Here is a 16,936-nt window from a genome sequence, read left to right as displayed (position 1 = left end):
GAGTTTTTGTGGTATCATTGAGACAGCCAAGTGAGAAGATCCACTATACCCTTGCTACTCAAAGAGTGGTCCTTGGATCACAAGTGTTGGTATCACCTGGGAGCTTTAGAAATAAAGAATCTCAGGGCCATCCCAGACTTAATCAGATTCTGCAATTTAACACTATTAACACAATCTTCAGTTGGTTCACTTGTAGATTTTTGACATTTGAGAATCCCTGCTCTAGAGGGCTCGGCTTCTTAAAGGAGGGGTATGTATCCCTAGGGGAGCATATAAGGATCACTTGAGATAGCATACCAACCCACTTTCATCATGACATATTCCTCAGGTATGTTGGGGAAGAAGTAGAAGTTGAATAAAGATACTGGACAGTTTGCAAAAAGAAAACATTTGGAATTAACGTAGGTGTGCCACTGAGAGATTAGTCCAGAGCTGTTGCTATAATATATCGTGTTCTTTTCCCAGCTACCGATTCATGGACATGTTTCCAGATACCAGCCTTGTGCGAGACCTGCAGAAGGAGCTGGATGGTGTTATCCAGGATGGTGTTCACAACATCACCAAACTGATTAAAATTTCCGAGACACGTAAGCTGTTGTATCTGGAAAGCTCATTAGCAGAGAGCCAGTCACGTTTGTCAGGAACCTTGAAGAGCCAAGCTAGAAGGGCACGTGGCACCAAAACTGCAGGGAGTAAAGCTGCTGAGCCGCTTGGCGCCAGCGCTGGGGAGCTATCCCTCGCTTCCAGATTGGTGCAGCAAGGACTCCTCACTCCAGACATGTTGAAGCAGCTTGAAAAGGAGTGGATGACACAACAGACTGAACATGGCCAAGAGAGAACAGAGTCTGGGACTTACTCAAAAGGGACAAGAAGAAAGAAGAAGGAACACAATTCTGATTAGTTTTTGTTTTTTTTAATTTTGCAAATAAAAATCTATTTTAAGTCCAGTTTGTTTGAATGAGCATTTGCTGCTTGCTATAGCATTGTGGCTATCTTGTACTGAGTTTTTGGGCACAGAAAAATGAACTCAGTGTTTAAAAAATACTGAAATATCAGAGATTTTATTTAAATCTTTATATAATGGCCATTTGCAGGATAGCACTGAGTCACTGTACCATAAAGAATTCTGCCTGGGAACAAATCAGTTTGGTGAATTGTTTGACCCAATCAGTGCCTGAGCTGTTGCAGGGGATGTCGTGGGTGGGATTCTTTGACAGTTGTTATTATCTGTTGTACCCATGTACCCAGGCTGCCCTAGGAGCTGGGAGTGTGGAAAACAAGGTGGATGCATGTTTTGGTAGGGGAGACTGAAACAAGTTAACAAATACCGTCAGCCCGCTGAGAACAGAGACTTCTGTCTGTCTAGTTCCCTGTGGCATCACAGTGTTGGACTACAGTGGAAGCCGTCAGTCTTTGTGAAATGAATGGATATGAATGTAGAGAAGAGTGATGAGAGCTGGTGCTGGGCTGATTTAGGTAGGGTGGTGTCCAAAGGCCAGGCTGATGCCTAGGAGCCTCAATTTATCCATCACAGTTTTTTTTTTTCTATTAAAATTTATTAGCAATGTTATTAGGAAAAAAATAGATTTCTTTTGGGAAAAAACTGAGAAACACTGAATCAGAGGTTAATCTCTTGGTTATGTGCATTTCCCCTCACCACTGTCAATTGTTTTTTGGTTTTTGGGTTTTTTTTTTTTTTTTTGGTACTAGGGATTAAACTCAGGGGCACCTGGCCACTGAGCCACACCCCCAGCCTTACTTTATATTTTAATAGAAACAGGGTCTCACTGAATTGCTTAGCACCTTACTTTTACTAAGACTGGCTTTGAACTCAAGATCCTCCTGTCTCAGCCTCCTGAGCTGCTAGGATTACAGGTGTGTGCCACTGAGCCTGGCTACCACTGTCATTCTCACATTAAAACATTCTTGGCAGTTCTGGTATCTGAAATTATTACAAGAACAAAGAATATCTCTAGGGCAGTAGTCCCAGAGTAAGAAATTTACCATCAGCTCTAAACACATTTCATCATGGTATCCAAATGTTATCCTTAGAAGCTGAGGAAAACTCAACATCTATTCAATCAAAAGTATAATTTTAACATCTTTTTAAAGAATTACATATACAGGTGCACACCTGTAATCCTAGCAGTTAAGGAGGATGAGACAAGAGAATGGTGAGTTCAAAGCCAGCCTCAGCAAAAAGTGAAGCACTAAGCAACTTGGTGAGACCCGGTCTCTAAATAAAATACAAAATAGAGCTAAGGATGTGGCTCAGTGGTTGAGTGCCCCTGAGTTTAGTCCCTGGTACCAAAAATAAATAAATAAATAATAACAACAAGAACCTGAACACAACATATAGTTCACACTAGGTATTAAAATGGAATTTATAAAACAAAAACATAAGGATGTCCATCAAAGTTTTCACCCCTGGTTCAACACAGCTAACAGGAGTTAAAGATCATCAGCTTTGAGTTGGACAGATGTGATTCAATTCTTCCCACCACTTCCAGCTTTGTGACCTTGCCCTCATGGAACATGGTCTCTATATCTGAAGAAGGTGGACTGTAGTGCTTCTTAGAATTGTTGGGAGGTTAAATATGATGATGTCAAGTTCAAAGCAGCCTCAGCAACTTAGTGAATCCCTAAGTAACTTAGTAAGACTGTGTCTAAAAACAAACAAACAAACAATGAACTGGGGATGTGGCTCAGTGGTTAGCATCCCTGAGTTCAATCCCTGGTACCCAAAATGTGATGGTGTGCTGTTTAGGGCTTGGCACAAAAGAAGTGTCTTATAAATGAGCCTGAAGGTTTGGGCCCATTCTGGTTGTGAAATGACCTCTTAGGTCATTTTGAGAACTGAGCTAATTTGAGTAACTGCTGGATTGAGGCTAAATTTAGAGATTAAACCTGATGTGGCTCAAATTCGGCCAAGGAACAGAGCCGGATTTGCCAAAGTAATCATTGCTCTTAGCTTTGACCTCAGTAGTTAAGAATCAATATGATATTTTATTTAACTGAGATGACAGTCTTCATCTGACCTTTGCCTTCATGGGAATGAAGGCCAAACAGGTGGTGCGGACCATGTCTCCCTCACCTGTGGATAATGAAATGCCTGGAAGGACACATCCCTTTTTCTATTTTGCATTTGGACAACTCTTGCTTCAGGAGTTTGCTTTCCCCTGTGACTTAAACCATTACATGCAGTCACCCAGTTGGTCTCAAGAAATGCCCATGAACTGAACTGGATTGAGGATTTGGTCCCATTATATTTTAGTGGTGAGGTACATCAATCACTTGGAGTGTTTTTAATTCTACATTTTTCTCCAGGGGGCTAGAGTTGGCAAATGGGAGAAGACACTTAGGCAAGGCTCTTGCAGACTTGGGCAAGTTAAATATTTGCATTTAAAAAATGCTATCAGGCTGGGGATTTGGCTCAGTTGGTAGAGTGCTTGCCTTGCATGCACAAGGCCCTGGGTTCAATCCCCAGCACTACAAAAAATTTAAAAAAGAAAGAAAGTTTTTTGGGCTGAGGATGTGGCTCAAGCGGTAGCGTGCTCACCTGGCATGCGTGCGGCCCGGGTTCGAACCTCAGCACCACATACAAAGATGTTGTGTCCACCAAAAACTAAAAAATAAATACTAAAAATTCTCTCTCTCTCTCTCTCCCCCCCTCTCTCCTCTCTCTCTCTCTCTCTTTCTCTCTCTCTCTTTAAAAAACAATAAAAATAAAAAAAAAATAAAAAATGTATCAGAGAAGGGCTGCTTGAATGTTTAGCTGAAGAATGTTTATGAACAGTGATGGTTTGCCCTTTCACCTCTCCCTTCTTTTCTCGGGCAGAAAGGCACTGTGGCTAAGCAGAGGTGACCAAACTAAAAACACAACATCAGGGGAAGAAAATGAAAAATATTAGAGTAGATAATTAGGGTAGCCCTGGATAATTTTACAAAATACGCTGAAATGGTCACTATAAATCAAAGCCTGGTCTTCTTATTCCTTCTTTGCAAAAATTTGATTTGCCCCTTATCTTTTTGGTGGGCTTCTGGGCCAGTTAAGTTCAAGGTGTACATTACATCATAGTCATATTCCTCCTTTTCTAAAACACAGCTTTTATTTATTTTTAGAAAATTATTATGTAGTTTTCTAGTAGGTTCTCAAGTACTTGCCTGAAAGTCCTTCGTGGATTATTGTGGGTTCAGCAAAATGTCAGTCAACATGAGGTGTGGGTCAAGGCTTAGATGTTCATCTGTTCTGTCCCTATGACCCAAGGAATTTAAAGAAATGTGGTACGTGCATCACTGGCTGAGATTAATAACTAATGACTTGTACTTTGCACATTATGTCTGTAAAAGTGTGAAAATCTACACAACAACACTGGGTATTTTGGAAAATGTCTTGCTGTGAATTATAGATACACAAAATTATCATCGCAAACCATCAAAGTCTCTTATACTTGGAACAAGGAATCTAATTATAATGCAGCAATTTGTTCTCTGTGTCCAACTTCAAACAAGCCTATTAGGATATAATGAAAAGCTATAGTTTTCTAAGAGACATGAACACGTTTCTGCATGACCACGGCTATCTGTAAATATTTGTCATTTAAGATAATGGGGCAGTTTCACATGCAGACAAAAATAGTAGTTGTCTTTTGGGTAAAAAATGCTTGAGGAGGAAAAAAAAAAGAAATAGGATGGAACTTTCTTTGAAGGTTGAATTTAAGAAGGTATGTTTGGCAAAAGCACTTGGTTCATAGAGGCTTGGGGAAGGTTTATAACATAGTGACTAAGTGGAACCGCCATCTGACACAAGGCTAAGATACAGGAAAATTGATAATTCCCTGCTGGAAAATCTTTTTTCACAAGAGGCTGTAAATCAGGTAGCAATCTTATTTTTTTAAAAATGTTTAGTCTCAGGAGACAGGAGGATTACGAGTTTGAGACCAGTCTCAGTGACTCTGCAAGGCCATTCAGTAATTTAGTGAGAACCTGTCTCGAAAAATAAAAGGAGTGGGGTTGTGGCTCAGTGGAAGAAAAACCCTGGGTTCAATCTCCAGTATCTACATAAATAAACACAGATCTCACTGAAAATAAGAATTCTGCACATTAATTTTAATCTGTGCATAAACAGAAGCCATATGTTTGTGGGGGGTTGTGGTGGGGTACTGGGCTGGCCTCAAACGTTGAACTTGCCATCTTCCTGCCTCCATAGTAGCTGGAATTACAGACTGAGGTAGTTTGTCAGGTTTCTCCACTGTAAAGTTACTCTTTCCCTCTATCCATTTCTTGGGAAAGTAGTTACTGTGTCCAGTTATATTCCATCTATTTATTTATTTGGTACTAGGGATTGAACCCAGGGATACTCAATCACTGAGCCACATCCCCAGCCCCCCTTTTTTAATATTTATTTTTTAGTTTTAGGTGGACATAATATCTTTATTTTATTTTTACATGGTACTGAGAATCGAACCCAGTGCCTTACGCATGCTAGGCAAGCGCGCTACCACTTGAGCCACATCCCCAGCCCTTTTTTTTTTATTTAGACAGGGTCTTGCTGAGTTGCTTAGTGCCTCCGTAGGTTGATGAGGCTGGTTTTGAACTTACGACCCTCCTACCTCCTCCCAAGATGCTGAGATTACGGGTAAGCACCACCGTGCCTGGCTTTTCCATCTTTTTGAAGGTGAAGTATCTGATTAAATTATTAGAATTATCCTTCAAGGGAGTTTCTTCCCTCCCTCACTTATATAATTTGTTCAATGATTTATTTATATCAGTATTGGTTAATGGAAGTTTATTTTATACTTTGGGTTATAATACAATAATGCTTTATTTTCTTGCTGAGGTTCAAGCTGTGGTTATTGGGAATTTGTTCAGTTGGCTTCTGTGTCCCTTTGACTTATCCCTGTCATTTTGGTGTTTGGCTTCTTTTTTTGTCACCACTTTCTTACTTTTGCAGGGGCAAAGGGAGAGCTTCACATTCCCCCTCTGAAGATTTGCTGGAACAAACTGGCAGTAGTAGACAGATCTGGAGATGGTAGGAGAAAAAGGCGTACAAACTTGTCTGAAGTGCATGGGGACAATCACAGAAGTGTCACTACCCAGGAACCCAGTGTCCAGAGGCTTCTGTACCTTCTCAGGGAGAGGGAGATGGGGAATGTGGAAATTTTGAGGGATGGTAAATTCTTTTAGGTAATGAATGGGCCTAATGCTCAGATAATAGTAAATGCTTCTTTTTGGGAGTCGAATGGGCCTAGCAGGTGGACAATGGTTTGTGGTCAAAAGTTGTCCAGGTGTGGCTCATTCTTTGATCTTCCTTCCTGCAGATATGAGTTTATCTGATGAAAACTCAGAGAAGAGACCAAAGATACTTGTTTTTTCCTTTGATGGGTTTAGTCTTTAAGCATGTAAGGGAATGTCCCAGGAAAGTCCTTTCCAGTATCTGCTGCTCTCCAGGGGCCTTTAACTGAACGTGATCAGCAGATCAAGTGCCATTTTTGGGGGTGAAATCCTCTGACTCCTTCCCTTTTTAGCATTACAAGGTGCTCCAGGATCATCCTGTTTATATCTGGTTCCTTTTTCTCTTTTTTAGAATATTAGATACCAAGATCTAGACCCAGGCACAGGGGTGCATGCCCCTTGGGAGTCTGAGGCAGCAGGATGATAAGTTTGAGGTCAGCTTGGGAAATGGAGCAAGATTCTGTCTCAAAATAAAAAACTAAAAATGGTTGGAGATGTGGTTCACTGGTAAGTGCCTCTTGGTTCAATCTCCAGCACTGGAAAAGAAAAAATCTGGCCACTATGTGTTCTTTGCTACCAATGTCATTGCATCTACGGCCTCTCAGATGACAAAGCTAGGCAACACAGGTGTGCCTGCTTTCCTATGAATGGACACATGTCTATATTTATATAACACAAAACATCTGTGGCTATATTAAGCTAAACAGGAGTCTTGCCGATGTCCAGTAACAGGAATGGGTTTAGCCTTCTCCTTTGCTTGATTGACACCTCTCCCTTCAATGGTGAGAAACCACCTTTACCATCCACCATCCATTTACTTAATTTAATTAATCAATTCCAGTATGCATGGGCAGTGGTTTCAGAACTGCTAAGCCATGCTCTTGGGCATGTCCCCTGAGCCCAGCTGGGAATGACTTTTTAAAATACATTCACTTGGGGTTGGGGCTATAGTCACCATGTCCTGCCAGGAAGGTGGCAAGAAGCAGCCCCTGAGCAGCCTAAGGAGCAGGCCAAGAAGAGGATGAGGGAGAGAAGACTTTCAAACAAAACCCAGAGAGGAGCAGAAGAAGCTTGAGGAGCTAAAAGTGAAGCCCGCAGGGAAGGGCCTCCTGCCCACGGGTGGAATTAAGAAATCTGGCAAAAAGTAAGCCTCTTCTTGTGCCTGACATGGTGGTGACTGTTGATGCCATTCCTATTAAATGTTAGATTCCCTGCTGCAACATCTTTTGCCACCTATAGCTAAAATGAAGTGTTGTGTTGGAGTCTGTTGTAAACTTAATAAACTTTTGTAAAATAATAACACACACACGCGCGCGCACACATGCACACACACGCACACACACACACGAACGCACACACGCATACACACACACACACACACACACACGCACCGCACACACGCATGCACACACGCACGGGCTCATTGTCTCTTGAGTCTCATTCAGCCATTCCTACCTCAGCTGTGAATTTCAAGTAGACCCATCCTAGAATCTTTGCCTTTTCTTTCCTTCCTTCCTTCTTTTTTTTTTTTTTTTTTTTGTTTGTTTGTTTTTGTTTTTGCAGGGGGCAGGGGCAGGGGTACGAGGGATTGAACTCAGGGGCACTCGACCACTGAGCCACACCCCCAGCCCTATTTTGTATTTTACATAGAGACAGGGTCTCACCGAGTTGCTTGGTGCCTTGCTTTTTTTTTTTTTTTTTTTTTTTTTTTGAGGCTGGCTTTGAATTAACAATCCTCCTGTTTCAGCCTCCGAGCCACAGGGATTACAGGCGTGTGCCACTGAGCCTCGCCTGGTTCTGACTATTCCACATGTGTGGTTTTTTTTTTTTTTTTTTTTTCTTTTTTTTGGTGCTGGGGATCGAACTCAGGGCCTTGTGAACTGAGCTACATCCCAGCCCCAGCATGTGTGGGTTTTAAATGTTTCCTCTGAGGCCATTTAGTTTTACCAGAGGGAATTCGAGGTTCCCCATCTCCTCCAAATGAGGAGGAAAGGAGCACACATGGGTCCGTGTCTTCTGGTCCAGGCTACAGGAGAGGCCGGGGTGGGGCCCTCGTGTCTGATTGGAGGGTTTCACTTAGTTGTCCTGTTTTCAGTCTTCTGCCTCACCCCACGTCCCATGGTGCCAGTGGTCTCAAGTCCAAGGGCTGTTAGGCTCCATCTCTGCACAGAATGGAAGCCCAGTCTCTTGGAGGGGCGGGGGAGGGGGCGGGGGGGGTTGGAGGGAGGGACACAGTTGGAACCTTTTTTATATATAGATTTTTTGCGGTGGTGCTGGGGATTGAACCCAGGGCCTTGTGCATGCGAGGCAAGCACTCTACCCACTGAGCTACACCCCCAGCCCCTATAATATAGATTTTTAACCATTGTATTCAGCTCCATGTCCTGCCCCCTGTTTTTCTGAAGTAGCTGGACCTCAAATCCTGAGTATTTCTAGAATTTTACAAGTGTCATTAGTTCACTTAGCAGAATCAATCTGTGTAAGTACCTAGGTTTCAATGTCTCATCTGTGAAGCTATTACTTTTCTTTTTTGGGGGTGGTGGTACAAAGGATTAAGCTCAGGGGCACTCAACCATTGAGCCACATCCCCAGCCCTTTTTTGTATTTTATTTAGAGACAGAGTCTCACTGAGTGGCTTAGCACCTCACCGTTGCTGAGGCTGGCTCCAAACTGGTGATCCTCCTGTTTCAGCCTCCTGAGCCGCTGGGATTATAGACGTGTGCTACTGTGCTCCGTGAAGCTATTACTTTTCTGTGTCCAAAATTATGTTAATGACCCTTATTGATCACTAATTCTTTCCTTTTTTCATCTCCAGCCCATTTTATGTTTAATTTGAGACAGAGCCTCACTTGTTAAGTTGCTGAGGCTGGTCTTGAACTTGCAATCCTCCTGCCTCAGCCTCCTGAGCTGCTGGAATTACAGGTGTGTACCACCGCACCCAGTTATTTCCTTTCATTTTTGTGTCCTCTTGAATTTATGCCATGTTTAACCAAAAGTCTCGTACACTTTCTGAAGTTGGTTATTTTGTGCAGTTGAGATTGAAATTATGCTGAGAATTATTAAAAGCCATCTGAATTACATTTCCTTGTCTCTTATCTTTCTAAATATGTGTTTTGAAAATAGGGCTTTTAATGTACAGTTGTGATTAAAAAATAGTCCTGTCATAGTTTCTTTGTGAGCATTCCCTGTCTTCTCTGGGCATGCAACAAACCTATAAAAAGATCAGTAGTATTCTTTTGAAACTTGCTGAGGCTGACATTTCTGTTTCATTTGTGGTTGCTCCATGGAGACTCCATAGTAACTGTAACCAGTGGCAGAGTTTGGAAGTTTTTACATTGATTTTCTTTTTATGGACATTTGTTCTCACTCACTTTTACTCTTTTACAGCAAACGGAATGCCAGCAGGTCAGACTGATTTATATTTTGGACAACTTAAATTTGGACTTGCCATTTAAAAGAACACAGGGCACAACTCAAGATCTGTTTTCTTAAGTAACAGGAGTACAATTTTTTAAAAAATTCCTAACTGCTCCTATAATACCCGTAAATAAAATTGGTGCCTAAAAGGACTATACTTTATCTTTTTGGTGTCAGAGAGTGAATTCAGGGGCATTCGACCACTGAGCCACATCCCAGCCCTATTTTGTATTTTATTTAGAGACAGGATCTCGCTGAGCTACTTAGTGCCTCATTTTTGCTAAGGCTGGCTTTGAACTTGAGATCCTCCTGTCTCAGCCTCCTGAGCTGCTGGGATTACAGGTGACACTGCGCCCAGCTACATTTTCTTAGCCTAAGTGACCAAGTGGGATGAGATGAAATACAGGTTTTAAGAAGGGTCCCTGGCCTGGTGAAGGCTTAGATTCAGGAGATGCGTTTAGTGTGGGTCACCTGCCTTCCCTTGGGTGATCTCAGTAACTTACCCTTCACATAGTGACCAACGAGGTGGCCACAAACTCTTTACAGAGATGAACTTGCCCGTCACCTTCAGGGAGAGCAGAGTTGAGGTGACCCAGGGCCTCCGCACTTTCCACTGTACTACCTGGGGCTTTGGGCCAGTTTTCTAGCCTAAGTCCCCTGTCTCCCTGTGCTTGGCCTCCAGATCAGGGACAGCCAGTGCAGCCCAATTAAGTGCGGACTCCAGAGCCAGAACACCTGCATTCACATCTCTAGTCCACCAGGTGCCAGGGCCAGTGCTCTGGGCCTCCGCCTCTCCATTCGTAGATCAGGAGAATGGAAGTGGCTGCAGGAGTTAATCTTAAACACCATATATGTGGTTAACATATAGTTAACACCATATATGTGCTTGCTTAATGAACAGGTCAGTTTTTCTGGACTTCTGGTGCTCCTACAAGCTTGGTACTTAAAGGAAAGCAGATATTATCTTTGGGCCTAGTTGGAAAACCAGGCCAAATTTGAGTGTGGTATTATGTGTGGGTACACTACATGCTTTTAAATATAATGTATTTATGTATATATGTATAAATGTCATATTCATTTATATACATATGTTTACCACTGATATGTATGTATGTATGTATGTGTGTGTGTGTATTTCAAATTGAATATATATATATAGACACACACACACACACAGATTTTTACCAATGGTTCTTAGATTTGTAGAATTTACTTGGAACCTACTTATGTGGTGTACATTGCGCTATTAATTTTCTGTTCTTTTCAATAATATTATATTCCCTTGAAGGCAGGAACTATCTTAAGCTTATTGGATTGACTGAGTCAGCAACATTTGTCAAAATTTTTTGATACTAAAGGTAAATTACACACACACACATATACTTATATATAATTAATACATATATATTGTACTAAGCTAATGTCAGGCATAAATTAGAAAACTCCAATTTGAATTAAGACTATACCTTTGATTTAGTGTTTGTAGCTTTTATAATTTAACCTGATAAATCATTTTCACTCCTCTTATATGGTTCACAGTATATATAAATCATATCATTAGTGCACATGAATTTATATACTGAGTCTTAATATTTCTCAAGGGATGTGATGACACAGTGGCATATCGACTGTATTTAAAATTGAATTTTTATTAAGATTATTGTTGATTCACATGAAGTTGTAAGAAATAATAGATTGCTGTCTTTTAGCTGTGGAAAAAAAAGGATAAATATTGTTTGTGCATGTTTGTGCCCATCTTTAGGGTCTCCAAAAGGTAACAAAACTTAGAAATTAAAGTTCTGCTTCCTCCTTTCAATTAATATGTTTGGGTCAGTTGAATGAGGGGGAAGATAGTATTATACACATATATGCATATCATTCACATTCACTGTATATGTGCATGCCTTTGTATGAAAGAGAATCATGCTTCTTTTCACCCCACTTTTTATTGACCAAAATAGTAAAAATCCATGTGGTTTAAAGTAGGGCTCAGTGGAAACAGAGATCTGTATCAAGATGAGTCTCTATCCTTAGAGGGAAGATTGGGCCAGATGGGTATTATATTTCAACCAAAATGTCACTTGTCAGTAACAACTTCAGTAATAATAATAATATTGATTAACAGTTATTAATAATATTATTTATTAATAATAATAATTATTATTATCATTTTTGGTACTAGGGTCTAACCCAGGGGCACTTTATCATTGAGCTATATCCTCAGGCCTTTTTTTATTTTGTATTTTGAGACAGAGTCTCACTAAGTTGCTGAGGGTCTTGCTAAGTTGCTAAGGGTGGCCTCAAACTTGTGATCCTCCTGTCTCAGCCTCCCAAGTCTCTAAGATTACAGGCATGCACCATTGTGCCTGGCACACACATCTGTTCTTAAGCAAAATCCAAGATTTTCTAAGACTTACACTCAGATATCATTGAATAGCTACATAGAGCTTAAAGAGGGTGAAACATTCCAAGGATTGGATTGGAATAATCAGATGAGGAGTGGTCAAGAAATCTAATTATTTTATCTTGATTCTATAAAATGAGGAGGCCTGGCTAAATGACTCCAAATGCACATGATCTTTAATAATCATGAAACTTCTTGGTTTAGTCACCAGCCCAGACCTAGAACGTAGGTGCTCATGTGCTTAGATTAAAAATGAAATGATGTAACAAGTAAAAATCCTCTGGTGCCTGATGAAAATCCAAAGTCTGCCTGTCTGACTCACACAGGCGACTGGGAGACTTCCAAGACCTTTGGTGACGGTTCTGTTTCCTTTTGCCCACTGGACATTGTAACCTCTTATCTTTGTGGTGAATAAATCAGCAATAGCAGGTGCCATACGCACTGCCGAGGTTACTTTTTAAATGGGGGGAAAAGACAGGTAATGTTGTCATTCGAGGTCACGTGACCTGCCCCAGGTGTTAACCTTGGAGGTCCGGAGGGCATTAGCATGTGTATTTCAGACACAAATTCTACTGAGTTTGGGGAACTGATTGGCTTTGGGAACTGGAAGTTAACCTTTGTTTGCTTGTAGAATTAACATAGAGGACTTGAAAGTCATAGTTTGAGGAGTAAACACACTGAAAGGATGGAGGTTATCAGTCTGGGAGACTCTTGGGTTAATTTGGCTGAGAAAAGCATCCGGAGTGTTTTAACCAAGCGGCCCCTGCTCTGCAGGCCCAGGCAGACTCCCCCTGGCTCATCTGCCTGATGGTCGGGTAGAGATCAGTGGCTTCCTGAGAGGCAGCTGTTGGAGGTCCCCTGACCAGGCCATCGTCAGTCATTGTTTTGGTTAATAAGATTGTACAGGAGAAAAGCAGACGGAGCCCAGGCTGGTGAGCTGACCAGGGCAGCACGCTTTAATCAGAGGCCCCTTGTCACTGAAGAGCAGGCGCCCGCGTAGGAGCAAGAAACACTGGAGCACCCTGTGTTAACATGGGGTCACTGGCTGGTTTTACAAAGCATTTGATTAATATTTGGGGACGTTAGCGCCAAGAATATCTTTATCTGCTTTTTTTCCCCTCAAGGAAGACTGGGTTGGAGTGACATCTTTGTACTTCGTTTTCCAAGTAGTTGAAATTCTTTTTTTTTTTTTTTAATATTTTTTAATTGTCAATGGATCTTTATTTTATTTATTTACACTCAGTGCTGAGACTTGAACCCAATGCCTCACACATGCTAGGCAAGCACTCTATCACTGAGCCACAACCCCTGAAATTCTTAACAATAACCCCACAGAATGCTGCTAATAGCTATCAACTGAATATCCCATGAAGAAAGTGGAATTTGAGAACCAGAAGGACAGATCAGTTAAAAGCTGGAACCTGGAGTCCAGGTCCGGGGCTAGATCACTGGCTGAAGCATTTACAAGCTTTGTGATTTTGAGTAAGTCATTTAACCTCTCTGAGCCTCAGTTTTTCTCATCTATAAAACGGGGCTACAGAGTGTTCTATTCGTATTAGCTGCTGTGAACCCTGTGAATGATTTTACTAGCCAGCCAATGACCATAGCCGAGTGTGAAGTTTATCATTCCTTCATCTTGGTGCCTTTCTTGGTCCTTCTCACATCAAGTATGATGAGTGAGATAAGCTGATCAAATAAATATCTCTGGGGAAAGAAAACTTTTCCCATCTGTGATTTCAATTTTCCTCTGGCAGCAGCTTCCCAGAGAGTCACGGCGACTTCATTCTCAAGCATATTTTTTTCCTGTGTCACTACCTGGGAAACAAAGGGTGTCCGCCTTTACATCAGGAATAGATAAACCTTTATCGATCGTTTTCCATTAACCGTGGGCTGTTAGCTAAGAGACTGGATCATTCACAAATGGAGGAATTTGCTTCAACATTTTTGGTAACTCCCTGACCAATTAAGACAGTCCTTCAGGGGACCAAGGACGGGGACCAAGGAGTCATGGAGTTTTGATACCAGGTAGAGGAGAGAGGGATTAAAGAGGAAAACCTGGGGCTGGACATTTGCAGGCAGCTCCACGGGAACTTGGCTTTGTTTAGTGCCCAACTTCTTAAAAGATTTTCCTCGGCTGAGTGGGCTTGGTGGAGCCCTGGCCTGAGAGCGTTGCTGAGCAACGAGATTTTGTGGCACTCGCTACTCAAATAGTCAAGCAACCCATCCATTCCCGGCCTCCCCCTCTACTGGCCCTCAGCTACCACCAGAGCCTCTGTTAGACAATGAAGTGTGTGGCAGAGGGAGGGGCCGAGACAGGGGGCGAAGTTTAATCATTGAACCAGGCGGACTGGAAGTATTTAGGCGGCAGCACCCAGCTCAAGGCCTGGACTAGAGGTGTGCAGCGCCCTGAAGTCGTGGGAAGAACACTGCCCTATTCTTTGGTCTTTAGTCTTCGCCTAAATCAGGAGAAACCAAACTTGGGGAAACATGTTTGCGGTCCATTTGCTGGCATTTTACTTCACCAAGCTGAAAGAGGATCAGATCAAGAAGGTAAGGACTCACAAAGCCGAGAAATATGTGGGGGCCTTCTGCAGATCCCCTCCTGCATCAGAAAAGGACTCAGAAGCTGGGGGTGTCGCTCAGGAGCAGAGCTGCTTGCCTGGCCCGGGGGAGACCCTGGGTTCCATTCCTAGTTTCAGAGAGCTTATGAAGAACAGCTCTTCGAGCCTCTGACAAGTAAAGACTCAGAGGGGAAAGGGGAGGTACGTGTGCACACCCCTGGGCAGTGCCTTACCTTCCCGAACCCTGAATTTCAGTGGAACTTTCTGGCAGATATTACAAAGGAAGGAGCTGAGGAGAAAGTGTAGGGAATGCTTGAAGGGGTTTGTCTCAGGAACGTAGGAGGAGGCTTGATTCAGGGATGCTTTGGGGGAAAGGCCACATTTGTAAAGAAGTTTTAAGAACTTTTGAAGAAGATCTGATTATGCATATAAAATATAAGACCCCCAAGAGGAATGTAAAACTTATTTGTTTGCAGTAACTGGGGATGGAACCTGGGGCCTTGCTCTCTACCACTGAGCTGTATCCCCAGTCCCTTTTGTTTTATTGAGACAGCATCTCGATAGGTTGTCCTGGCTGGCCTCAAACTTATGATCCTCCTGCCTCAGCCCCCTACGTAGCTGGGATTATAGTGTTTGCCACTGAGTCTGGCTATATAATTTGCTTATATTATAATGTATATAGTTTACATACATATGTTTGTGTGTGTATATATATATATTTTTTGAGGGTTCCATATATAGTTCATGCAAGCCTTGAATTTCTGGCCTCAAGCCATTCTCCTGTCTCAGTCTCCCAAATAGCTGAGACTACAGGTGCATACCACTGTGCCTCGTAGTTTTAATGTGTGCTAATTGAAATGTTTATTATTAGCACATGCTATTTGCCAACAGTGCACTATTAAAGGTGTGCATTATTTGGTCACTTTGCCCCAGGAACTAGATTGCAAAATTCATTCCAAATTTGGCTAGTTAAAGGTTGCCAAGGTCAACTGCGGGTAATCAGATCCTCTCCAGGCAGCTGAAACAAGCCTGCCTTTCGGGCTGCACTGGGCCAACTGGCTGTCAGCAGCAGCAGGGCCACCGAGTGGCATGACTCAATTTATAGATAACAGATGGACTCAGCCAAGGTCACCCAGGTATTTAAGGTGAAATCCAACTAAACCTACAGCTGAGATTGCCAATCCCAGCTGTTTCTATTTACTATGATGTCTTCCTGCTTTTCCAAATAAGAGGATGAAGCCCTCAGAGCCTTAGTGTTTTTGGTGAGATAAACTTCCACTAAATTCTATTCATGAGGAAGTTAGGTGAGAGGTACAGCAAACTTAGAAATATAAAGCAGTGAGTTTAACCTTTTAATTTGTATTTGTTGGTTAGACTCACAGAGCCCCCTACTGGAGACTGGAGGAGGTGAACGAATCCTCCGCAGCCCTGCTGGGGATTCCCTTCCTGTTATTACCTTTGCTTGGGAAAGATGCAACTCCCACTCCCAAGAGGGAGTCTTGGAACTCTGAAATCTTTGGTTCTGCAAAGCTCTTTCATTTCCTTGGGCCCTCTGTGGTGGCTGACCTTTTGTTCCACCCTAGGTTAAGGCGAGACATGTTTGTCCACCAGCCCAGGTACAGGATCAGATGGCCTCTGTGGAAACGCAGGCTCCGGGGTCCTTTTGCAAGAATCAGTCTTTGTAAATACCCGGAGTCCACCTGCCTCCTCCCTGTGGGAGGCAAGAAAGTGGAGCATTTTGCAGTTAACCTGGGAACCTAAGCGTTTCTGGGGGAGCCTGCTTTGTGGCTCTTGGGCTGAGTCATAGATTCTGAGAACATTCCTCCATGTGGCGGAAACACATCTGGTCAAAAGGCACCCTGTGGTCCTGTAGCCAGTCCTGTCTTAGCTTGTGCCTCTAGGACTGTCGAGCTTCTGAGCTCACACATGCCTGCAAGGGTTGCTGTTCAGACCCTGGAACGGGTTTTGTTTTGTTTTAAATCTCCTCATTCCAACATTAAAGACAAAAATAAAACAAAACAAATAAGAAGAATGGAAAGGAGGAACCCTCTGACAACTTCTTTTCTATTCAGTATGTTGACATTATTGACCTGTCGATAGCACTGGCCGGGCCTGGTCACTGACCTGCAGACTGCTCTTCCATAAGAACAAGACAGGTCAGGTTTTCAGTGAGTCTTTTTTATGGTTCAGTAAGTCAACATTATGAAAATGTGGAAATGTTGCCTTTATTTTTTATTTTATTTATTTATTTGGTACCAGGGGGATTGAACCTGGAGGGGCTTAACCACTGAGCCACATCCCCAGCCCTTTTTAATATTTT

The 16,936-nt window shown here is 42.4% G+C and overlaps 2 protein-coding genes, 1 non-coding gene and 1 pseudogene across 5 annotated transcripts in view; 3 read left to right on the top strand and 1 right to left on the bottom strand.

Moving 5' to 3' along the window:
• The window catches only part of Supv3l1 (Suv3 like RNA helicase), a 27,242-nt gene extending 26,295 nt beyond the window's left edge, over nt 1–947 (top strand). For both annotated transcript variants that reach the window (XM_005325961.5, XM_078041142.1), the window contains one exon: nt 466–947. In XM_005325961.5, coding sequence (XP_005326018.1) covers nt 466–901 — 436 coding nt within the window. In that variant the 3' untranslated portion in view covers nt 902–947. The remainder of the gene's footprint in view (nt 1–465) is intronic.
• A 6,237-nt stretch (nt 948–7,184) lies between these two features.
• LOC120885388 (translation machinery-associated protein 7 pseudogene) lies at nt 7,185–7,382 on the top strand (annotated as a pseudogene).
• A 1,117-nt stretch (nt 7,383–8,499) lies between these two features.
• On the bottom strand, nt 8,500–8,572 carry Trnaa-cgc (transfer RNA alanine (anticodon CGC)). Its single transcript has one exon. It is a non-coding gene; the product is annotated as a tRNA-Ala (tRNA).
• A 5,692-nt stretch (nt 8,573–14,264) lies between these two features.
• Hkdc1 (hexokinase domain containing 1) overlaps nt 14,265–16,936 on the top strand; it is a 73,626-nt gene continuing 70,954 nt past the window's right edge. For both annotated transcript variants that reach the window (XM_005325960.4, XM_078041122.1), the window contains exon 1: nt 14,265–14,605. In XM_005325960.4, coding sequence (XP_005326017.1) covers nt 14,543–14,605 — 63 coding nt within the window. In that variant the 5' untranslated portion in view covers nt 14,265–14,542. The remainder of the gene's footprint in view (nt 14,606–16,936) is intronic.

Source organism: Ictidomys tridecemlineatus, chromosome 1 (assembly GCF_052094955.1).
Source record: "Ictidomys tridecemlineatus isolate mIctTri1 chromosome 1, mIctTri1.hap1, whole genome shotgun sequence".
Taxonomy (NCBI): domain Eukaryota; kingdom Metazoa; phylum Chordata; class Mammalia; order Rodentia; family Sciuridae; genus Ictidomys; species Ictidomys tridecemlineatus.
The sequence above is the reverse complement of the archived record's forward strand: the minus strand, read 5'-3'. Positions and strand labels throughout refer to the sequence as shown.